Here is an 11,005-nt window from a genome sequence, read left to right as displayed (position 1 = left end):
ACCTAGCAAAAATATTAATAAAAGTATTGTATTGCCCCCCAAAAGTTATACAAATCCCCAAGATACACTTATTATGGGGAAATGCTTATAAAGTGCTTTTTCCCTGCACTTACTACTGCATCAAGGCTTCACTTCCTGGATAACATGGTGATGTCACTTCCTGGATAACATGGTGATGTCACTTCCTGAATAAAAATGGTGATGTCACTTCCTGGATAACATGGTGATATCACTTCCTGGATAACATGGTGATGTCACTTCCTGGATAACATAGTGATGTCACTTCCTGGATAAAATAGTGATGTCTCGACACGACTCCCAGAGCTGTGCGGGCTGTGGCTGCTGGAGAGAATGATGGCAGAGGGATGCTCAGTTTCCCTCCAGTGCCCTGTGTCCCTCAGTGTCCCCCTATCATCATCCTCTCCAGCAGCCACAGCCCGCACAGCTCTGGGAGTCGGGTTGTGACATCCCCATGTTATCCAGGAAGTAACATCCCCATGTTATCCAGGAAGTGACATCACTATGTTATCCAGGAAGTGACATCACAATGTTATGCAGGAAGTGAAGCCTTGCAGTAGTAAGTGCAGGGAAAAAAGCACTTTATAAGCATTTCCCGTAATAAGTGTATATTGGTGATTTGTATAACTTTTGGGGGGGTAATACAATAGTTCAATAAAAATTTTCGCTGGACTTCTCCTTTAAGTGCTTCTTATTGATGCCACTCCTTAGTTGCCCTGGCTGTGTGTTTCAGGTCACTGTGGGAGAATTGCGCAGGCTTAGCATCCGTGGGCCTTCCACGGAAATCTTTGGACGTGTCACTTTGATACATCAGAAGTCTGTAAAAGTGATATGCACCCTTTAAATAACTTTCTAGCATTCAGAACTGATGCTTTAGGTTCCATACAGTGTGGAAGGGAGACACTGTAACTAACATAGATTACATCACTAGTTTTAGTGATTATATAGTTTTAGTGTTTTATATATCGCATTCTATAAAGGAAATCCTGCTAGATTGTAGGTGGCATACTGTGTCAGTTTCTAAGATTTGCATGATCTTATCTTCTCTCTTCCCTTCCTTACATCTGTGTATATATATATATATATATATATATATATATATATATATATATATATATATAGATATTTTGCGGTTCTGTCAAACACGTTGAGGCTATCAGTTATACCTACTTTAGCTCATAATAAGGCATTTTGGAAGTTAGGTCGATGCGTACGTGATGTAAGGTCATAGATGAAGCATTATTGGGAAATCGCTTGCGCAGGACACTACTCACCACTTTTAGCACTTGCACACAGTTTCTCTGTTACTTCTTCATCTGTGACTCAAGAAGGAAGAGCATAGAAACAATGCTGAGGGCTGCGCTGCTCCTCCTCGTGCTGTTGAGTGGCTGGAGTCAAGGTGGGTGCTCACTGTAATACGAGGGTCCTAGGGGGATTGAGGAGATTTGTTTTCTCTGTGCTCAGTTGTGATTTTGGAGCAGGAGGTTTCTGCTCTCATTTTATGAAGATATATAAAAGACTTCTCAGGTTATTTCCCCTTTTCGTTATAGAATGAATGCAATGTGTACCGGATGCTAAGTGTCAGGGGAGAAGCAAAAACAGCCCACTTAAAGGGAAAGTGTCATCAGAAAATAACTTATTGATTAAATAATGTTTTTAAGTTAAACATATTTTTTAAGATTTTTTCTAATCTTCCATTTTCCTATATATTATAAAATAATTCTGATATCTTGCCGTATTATTCTCACCAATAGGGCTAAAAGTCAGCTAAGACTTCCTGTTCTGTATGGGGTGATAAAAAGAGGCTGCTGTAAAGTGATCTGTAGAGCATTGCAGTGTCATGTGACACCTGTAAATATATGAGACAATAGCAGCTTCCGGTAGAATGATGTCTTCACAGGTCACAAAGCGCGCTCAGTAATGTTTCACATACATCTCAAGGGGACAGACTATGGGGGACATTAAAAGGCGAACATGCCTTTTTTAGGCGCAGATGGGCTGGATAGGCTGAAAAATATTAGCAAATTGTCTATTTGCTAATATTTTTTCGCATCGGGCCCATCTGCGCCACCTTTGCCAGTGGGGCGGAGAAAGGGCGTTATGGGAGTGCGGCAGCACGCAGAGGGGGAGCGGCCTCTGCGTGCGCCACATTTATCATTTTTCCTGGGGAAAATTGATACTGAAACCTAAGCCAGCTCTGAGCTGGCATAGGTTTCAAATTATTTGCACGGACAGGCTCCGTGCACACGGGATTTATGTAGAGGCAATGCGCCTCTACATAAATCCTCTGAGCTCCCGAGCTGCAGGGACATTTGTGAGCCTGGCGTAAAAAACGCCGGACTTCATAAATGTCCCCCTATGTCTATTGTCTATTGTCGTCTATGTCCATGGGGCTTGCTATAAAGCATGTCATTAAAACCTCTTCTGCTCTGGACAGTTCCTGACATGGACAGAGATGGCAGCAGAGAGCACTGTGTCAAAACTGTAAAGAAATCACCACTTCCTGCAAGACATACAGCAGCTGATAAGTACTGGAAGACTTGAGATTTTTTTTTTAAAGAAATTACAAATCTGTATAATTGTCTGGCTCCAGTTGATTTAAAAACAATTTGTTCCCTACAGAGAACCCCCTTTAAGTTCTAATATTATGATATCAGTAATCCTTTGGCCTTTTCTTGTAGGCTTCAGTAAAATTCCAGCAGGGCAAAAGTATGAATTGGTCTTTCCGCAAAAACTTCACGCACAACACAAGAGAGACGCTCAGGTACAGAACTCTGAAAAAAATAAAGTGACTATGGATGGGTTGTACAGAAGAAAGATCTCAGCAGGGATTTATCTTAGATTGTATGAATTAATACCATATATTTATTTCATATGGATATTATTAAACATGGTGTAAAGTGAAACTGGCTCAGTTGCCCCTAGCAACCAATCAGATTCCACTTTTCATTCCTCACAGACTCTTTGGAAAATAAAAGGTGGAATCTGATTGGTTGCTAGGGGCAACTGAGCCAGTTTCACTTTACACCATATTTGATAAATCTCCCCCTATGAATCTATTTAATATCTTCTGTTTACATCTATATACTGTATACAATGGAGAAAAGCAGCACCTGATAGCAGGGGCGTAACTATGATTCATGGGACCCCCCCTGCCGCAGGGGCCCATAGCAGTTGCGTGGTCTGTCTCCATGGTAGCTACTGCTTGATAGTAGAAAACAACACAGTTGAGGCAACTGAACCAACCCTGACCAGAGGAGTCTTTGAAGACTTATTCTCATCTTATACATACAGCCCATACAGCGTAAAATGGCCAGGTGCTAATATTTTATTCACAAAACGGCCATTTGCGAATAAATTAATTCGCATATGCCCATTTTACGCCAAAAAATACTACTTTTTGCTTTGATAACTTCCCCCCTATGTGTGAACATAGCCTACTAGGAAGTTCTTGTTGAAAAGTTCTTGTTGCTATGTCCTTTCATGGCTATGTAGTAACTATGGCTATGTCTATGATATTAAAGCAGGTCCAATATTCCTGCCATAGGCCATAAATGGTCCTATTAGAATATTTATTGAAGAGTATCACACAGGACAAAGGAGGGTTCGTTACAATTCCAGATTTGAACATGGATTTTAAGGCTACAGTATGTTCACACAACGTACATTTCATTAAAAGAATTACTGTTCTTTTCATAGTGAAATGGGTTGCAGCGAACATCAACATAGCCTAAAATAACCTCTTTATTGTATTCAGATTAATGTTATTTTACCACTTCCACACTGTCTATTAGGTAATATACTGAATAAATTTGCCTCTTTTCTTAGCAGAGTCGGTATCCGGACCTGGTACAATATGGCCTAGAAGTAAATAGTCAACCAATAGTTCTTCATCTAGAAAAAACAGAGTAAGTGTATGCTATGTCTATACTGGCTTATTCTGAATGTCTACATAGTATTTTTATAGGTTGACCTTCCCCAACTATCTTCAACCCTTACACTGCCATCTTTTCTCTTGACCCCTATCCTAAAAGCCAACCATTACATGAGGAAAAGTCAAGCAATGTAACACCAACCTAGTTGACCATTGATGCCAGTGTGACATATGTTTCTTGCAGAGACCTCATATCTGAGAATTACACGGAGACTCATTACCTAGACGATGGTTCTCCAGTTACCACCAGTCCTGATGTAACGGTAAGGTCTTTGATTTCATTGAGAGGGCTCACAAATGTTTTACCAATGTACTTATATTTTCCATTCATAATAAAGTAGCGGGGGGCGATTTAGAGATCCCGAGGGGGCACAAAGGTTGGACCTTATGCAATCTCATACTGCCACATAAATGATCCTATTAATCCTGCAGATACTGAAAGAATAGTCCAAGTGTTCTGTTATTTGTACGGTCATCCTAGAGGCCATATTACCAATCTAAACAGTGCTTTAAACAAGTTTTAATTGCCTAGATTTACATAACACAGATAGATGATTATGTGGCAATGGATTCACAAGCAATCACTAGGCGGCGTTTTGTTTTTAAGTGACAATTATATTTTTTGTCTTGTAGGATCACTGCTTCTATCAGGGGTATGTGAAGAATGAAAGCGGCTCCCAGGTCAGCCTCAGCACATGCCATGGATTAAGGTGAGATATTAATATTGAATCCAAAGATAGAGAAAACTTTTCATGATGCCTGATATACTGGTAATCCCCTTGGTACAGGTACGTCATGGCGATTCTGTGGTCTCAGAAGCAAAGCCCATAGAATCGGTGAGGGTAGTTGGCTGTAAATTACAGCTGCACTATATAACACCATAGATGCCGCAGCTAGTATAACCTAGTAACTAATGTTGTCTGAGATGGGAATGCCACTTCAAGCTCTGGAATACACCAGTGGGTGTGGGGGTCATAAGTAAATCCTGAAAACATGACCTGCTGGGAGTCCTTGAGCACTGGGTTTGGAAATACTTAGGAAATTCTTAGTTGACAGATGGGGAACCCCTGTTCAGGATGCTTATCTCTTGGTCAGAGTACAGAGAGTTTATAAAGAGCAGTTTCCTACTCTGGAGGACCTGTCCTGTTCTGCATTAGGGCCCTGTCATACTACGGAATCCACGAAGATAAGCTCCGGTGGATTTCGTGCGCACTCCTGCTTGAACATCTGGCCGTCCCATAGGCCCATTCTATGGTCAGGCGGATTCCGCCGTCCGGCCAAAGAATTGACGGAATAGAATGGAGCCCATGGGACAGGCAGATCTTCAAGCGGGAGCACAGAGGGGGGGTGAGCACACAAAATCTGCTGGAGGTTATCCGCGCGGATTCCATAGTGTAAACGCATCCTTACACAGAGTATTATAACTTCCTATATATTCCTGGTGATCTGCCTATAATTATAGGTCCCTTCTACCAAGAAAGGGTTCTCCAAAGCAGACAACCCATCTAATATTACTAGAGAAGTTGGTTTAGAACAAACATACTGTGATATTTTCTTCTAGTGGAGTTATTATGGTGCAGGAACAGAAATTCTTGATTCAACCTTTGAATATGTCAGAGACCGGGGCACATGCTGTATATCAAGCCCAGAAGACCTCCATAACCTGCGGTGTGGATGATACCAGTGTCAATAAGACAATGACCAAGATTGACTTTTCTAGTACCAGTAAAGAAGTAAGGAATACTTCTTTTTTTCTTTCTTTCTTTCAACCAATTTTATTTTGTAAGTCAAGTAAGTCATAGAAACACAGAATAAGTACCAAAAAACTGGCCACACAGGAAAAAAAAAAAGAACAAAACAGCTCAAAGCAGATAGGTACAGTCCAGTCTGGGCAAATCCATAGCTCTACAGCTCTACTTCCTGGCCACAAGGATCTCCTGATGAATGTGTGGAGTGAAGTGGAGATGAAGTGCCCCAGTATAAGTGGTTCACTAAGTTTTATACCACCTGGGTAAAATATCTCTGTCAGTTCCCCTCTAGGGAACACCTTGTCCGCGCCAGGGATCCTTCATCACCATTCAAGCAGTCCAAATGTAGTCAAAGGACTGTTTCTCAGTAAGACAAACCAATGTATTATACAAGTTTCACATGGCTATCCTGGGAGGTCTTGGGAAGTCTGCCATATCCAGTTGTATTAAAAATAAAAAAGAAAGAAAAAAACTTTGGGAGCGGTAACGTCTTCTGTGTGAACTAGTCTTTAGAAATGGTGAACTTACACTTGGTGAGTGGTGAGGATTTCACCACTCCTAAAAGTAACACGCCCAAAGATAATTTTGCAAGGCTCGCTGCGATCCTCCCGGTGTGAACTCCCAGTTCCCCGGTCTCCGAAATACCAAACAAAAAAATATAAAAAAAATAGGAGAGCGAACTTTACATCTGATAAAATCATAAATATGTATTGTTAAAAAAGGGAGCACAGATGTTACTTACGCTGAGGAGGGGAGTTTTGGAACGCTCCCCTCCACCTCCAGGTTCTCCTTCAGAAAGATCTCAGCAGGCATCCAGATCAGTCTTCGTTTCTTGTAGCTACCTTTCAGCATCTGGAGAGAAACACTGGGATTCCTGTATCCCAGTGAAGTAAATTAAGGGTTCTGTATACACTTTACTAGGTTTTATTCATATCCCAACGCGTATCGAGATATCAAATCTCTTTCTCAAGGACAATGTTCAACAAACACACATGCAAGCTTAAAAAGCCCTCCCCTTGCTCCTCCCCCTCATGACCTCATACTGGAACCATTTTACAAAAAAAAAAAGAGGCACAATGTTAAAAAGGTATAAATACATAAAAACAATAAAAATCTCTATTCTTATCAATGTGGTTACACTCTTTCCAACATTTCATTTAGACCATTTGGTGTTAGTGTGTTTAGCCTAAAAATCCTATAGCTCTCTCGTTTGCATAACTTCGCAAATCTATGTAATTGGCTTTCTATTCTTTCTACTGGATACACTTTTAGCAGGCTGGCGTCGGCATTGTGGAACTGAGCAAAATGCCGTGATACACTATGCTTGGCAAATTTGTGTACTATGTTAAATCTGTGTGTATTTAGTCTGACACGTCCTACCTACGTACTGTAGGCCACAAGGGCACTCCAGTACGTATATAACAAAGTCACTGCTACATGATAAGAACTGTGAAATTGCTATTTCCTCTCCTGACACCTTACTTTTTAGCATTTTTGTTTTGTTAGCAATATTCGGACAGGTTTTCCACACTATTTTTCCACATTTGTAGATCCCTGAATTTTTAGATTTTTTTGGTTTTTAATTGGGATAAGATGGAGCTATCAGTTGTCCTAAAGTTTGAGCTCTTCTAAAAATCATACGTGGGCCCTGGGTCACTGCTTCTGATAAAAAAGGATCTCTAAGTAGAATTTTCCAGTTTTTTTTCTGAATTTTTTCAATACTTCTATGGTTACTTGTGAACTTAGTGATAAATGAGACCTCTTTTTTCTCTCTTTCACCTTCTTTTCCTCCTTTTTCCTTCCTGTATTCATTACCTGTAGCTTTCTATCCAAACCCTCTGCTCTTTTCTTTGCTCCTTCAATAATTTTTTGGGGATAGTTTTTTTGTTTAAATCTTTCTTCCAGTACTTTGGTTTGTTCTTCAAATACTTCCTTTTCTGTGCAGTTCCGCTTTATCCTTAACATTTGACCGAACGGAATATTCGTTTTCCATTCCTTTTTATGTTCACTGTGATAAATATGTGATAAATATCCATTCGCGTCAATAGGTTTAAAATATGTTTTTGTATTAATTTTACCATCCTTAATATAGATATTCAGATCCAAAAATGAAATTTCAGTATAGCTACAATTTTCTGTGAACCTCAGGCCCCATTGGTTATTATTTAAAAAAACTCATAAAATCCATCAATTTATCTTTAGTACCGTTCCAAAATATTAAAAGATCATCTATAAATCTTCCATAAAAATTAATATATTTCATAAAATTACTGTTGTATACAAATTCCTGCTCGAACGCTCCCATATATAGATTCGCGAAAACTGGCGCGCATTTCACGCCCATTGCGGTCCCGAGATGTTGAATAAAAAATTTGTTTTCAAAAACAAAATAAATTATTTTCTTTTTTTTCCAATTCAAAAGAGTTTTATTGTAAATTCAAGAAAAAGAGTACAAGTACAAAGAATCAAAGCAGGAGATACATCCATGACATAAACATAAACAATGTCCAGGGGGTTGGTCCCGTTCCCACGGGGGAACGGAGTTCGTGGTGAACTAAGGGCCTGCACAACTAAACAGGAAACAACAACCGTAATTAAAATTATTAACCAACGTATCGGCTAAGAAGCATAGATCTATTTGCTTAGGCAGGAGGGATAAAGCCGACAGGCTCAACACAAGTATAGATCACGTGTGTAGAGAACAATCCATAGATCAATCATATTAGAAAGGAGAATACAGTTAACCAGACAAGAGCAAGAAAAGAAGGGGGACAAAAGTAGGAAGGGTGGGAGTAAGAAGAACAAAAGAGAACAAAAGGAGAGGGGGAAGGAACCCGAGTGCTCCGGAGGCTCCTTGGGAGTTAAGGGTCCGGGGGGGGGGGGGGGGGAAGGGTCGGGTTTCGGTGTACATTAATTCCCCGAAGAGGCACCCGGGGGAGTCGCAGGTCCCGACAACGAGGCCGGGGCAGTAATCGAGCGGTATCTAGGGGAAGACAGGAATTCCAGCCAGGGAAACCAGGATTTAGAACATGTCTTGGATGTTTGTGGGGTGGAGGCCAGCAGTTCTTCCATATGATAAGTATGGGAAACCTCCGTAAACCACTCCTCTAGGGACGGTGGATCCGGAGATCGCCAGTGTCGCGGGATTACCGTTTTTGCAGCCTGCAGAAGGTGTCGCAGCAAGGATCTTTTGAATTTTTGTTGGGGTATGGGGAACATGAAAAGAAGGACGGCTTCTGGAGTGCTGGGGACGCAGGCACCCGTTATTTCCGATATGAGTTGAAGCACTAACTGCCAGAACGGTTGCACTCTAGGGCAAGACCACCAGATGTGCGTCATAGAACCTACATCGGAGCCACATCTCCAGCACTCCTCTGAAACCTCTGGATACCATCCATGAAGGGCCTGAGGGACCCTATACCATCTAGTCAGGATCCTATAACAGGTCTCCTGGGATCTAGTGGCAATGACAGCCTTATGGGTCAGGAAAAAACACTTAGCCCATTGTTCCTCCGTAAATTTCATGTTTAGTTCCCGTTCCCACTTATTACAATAAGTAGGAAGAGGCTGGGACCCGGAGGCCAATAATAGTCCATAGATGGTAGAGATAGAGTGGGGGGGACAGGAGGGGGCCAGGCAGAGGTGCTCAAAGTCTGTGAGAGGGCGGTGTAAATGTTTACCCCTGTGGACCGTGGCGTAGAAATGACGAAGCTGGAGGTAAGCAAAGGGAGCCCGAGGGATGGGTGTGTCTGCAGGGACAATGTCGGAAAGGGGTCGAAGTGCAGTGGCAGACAAGGCGTGATGGAAGCGCATAGGGCGGGATTTAGTGAAGCCTAAAAAGGGGGAAGTGGAGGCTCCCGGTGGAAAATCCGGGTGGTCCGTGACTGGGAGCAAAGGGCCGGCTCGGTCGACCAACGAGTCTCTGACACCGATGAAATGGAGGCTAGCCGCTGTGTGTCGCGTGGAGAATGACATGGCAGAGGTGTCAGAGAGAGAGGGGGCCCAGACCCAGGGCATGGACGTCAGGGCTTTGGAGCATAGATCTTGGGCGATACGGACCCATAGTTTGTTTTGTTCGTTATGGAACATGTCCAGAATCCGGGCATGGACGCAGGAAAGGTAATACAGCCTGCAGTCAGGTAGCCCTGCGCCCCCCGACAACTTGGGACGAGTTAAGGTCTGTCTGTTGAGGCGGGGGCGTCTCGATGCCCACACGAAGGTCCCAAAGCACCTCTGAACCTGCCGGAAGTAGTGGGAGGGGATAGATATGGGAATGGTTTGTAGGAGGTATAGCAGGCGAGGCATAAGGGTCATTTTTACAATGCTAATCCTCCCGAACCAGGAGAAATCAGCGCGGTCCCAGCTCTCCAGATCCTTTTGAAACCTGCTTAGTAGAGGGGAAAAGTTAGCAGCAAACAGGGAAGATAGGTCAGGGGGGATTTTAATGCCCAGGTAGGTGATGCCTTGCAAGGGCCAGGAGAATGGGAAGGAAGCCTGCAGGGTGTGGACAGTCCGTGTGGGCAGAGAGACGCCAAGCGCCTCGGATTTTGACAAGTTGATTTTGAAGTTCGACCACGAGCCAAACTCAGATAAGCGAGCCATCAGAGAGGGGAGTGAGATCTGGGGGTTGGTTAAGTAAACCAGCAGGTCGTCTGCGAATGCGGAACACTTGTACACGTTACCCTTAATAGAGATACCCTGTATGTCCGGATCCCTGCGGATCGCCGCTAGTAAGTGCTCCATAACGAGGACATATAAGAGTGGGGACAGGGGGCATCCCTGTCTAGTACCGTTTAAAATTGGGAAAGGGTGTGAAAGGGCACCATTGATCTTTAAGTGCGCGGTAGGGGAGGAGTAGAGGGCAAGAATTTTAGATGTGAATATGGGGCCAAGTCCGACATGGCGTAAGGTTTGTGCCAGGGAGGGCCAGGAGATCCTGTCAAAGGCCTTCTCGGCATCAAGTGAAAGGATCATAAGCGGTAGCTTCTGGGATTTAGCATAATGTATGATGTCTAAGGTCTTAATAGTGTTGTCCCTGGCTTCTCTCCCCGGCACAAACCCCACTTGATCAGGGTGTATAAGGGAGGGTAAGATGGTGTTCAATCTGTTGGCCAATAATTTGGAGTACAATTTTAAATCAACGTTTAGGAGGGAGATGGGTCTATAACTACCACATTGCTGGGGGTCTTTTCCGGGCTTTGGAATGACGACAACATGGGCGGTGGTAGTGTGCCTCGGCAAGGGGGAGTCAGGGGAGACGTCATTAAAAGCAGCGAGCATAATAGGGAGGAGAAGTGTCGAGAGC

General features: G+C 42.9%; 1 protein-coding gene across 2 annotated transcripts in view; it reads left to right on the top strand.

The window, feature by feature from the left end:
* Positions 1–1,296: 1,296 nt before the first annotated feature.
* LOC138786178 (zinc metalloproteinase-disintegrin-like agkihagin) overlaps positions 1,297–11,005 on the top strand; it is a 35,103-nt gene continuing 25,394 nt past the window's right edge. The window contains exons 1-6 of one of the 2 annotated variants that reach the window (XM_069963019.1): positions 1,297–1,417; positions 2,700–2,782; positions 3,847–3,926; positions 4,137–4,215; positions 4,586–4,662; positions 5,514–5,685. In XM_069963019.1, the coding sequence (XP_069819120.1) occupies positions 1,366–1,417; positions 2,700–2,782; positions 3,847–3,926; positions 4,137–4,215; positions 4,586–4,662; positions 5,514–5,685 (543 nt within the window). In that variant the 5' untranslated portion in view covers positions 1,297–1,365. The remainder of the gene's footprint in view (positions 1,418–2,699; positions 2,783–3,846; positions 3,927–4,136; positions 4,216–4,585; positions 4,663–5,513; positions 5,686–11,005) is intronic. The other variant, XM_069963101.1, reaches the window with a different exon arrangement.

Source organism: Dendropsophus ebraccatus, chromosome 1 (assembly GCF_027789765.1).
Source record: "Dendropsophus ebraccatus isolate aDenEbr1 chromosome 1, aDenEbr1.pat, whole genome shotgun sequence".
NCBI classification, from domain to species: Eukaryota; Metazoa; Chordata; class Amphibia; order Anura; family Hylidae; genus Dendropsophus; species Dendropsophus ebraccatus.
Note: the sequence above shows the minus strand (reverse complement) of the source record. Positions and strands in the feature narration are given on the sequence as shown.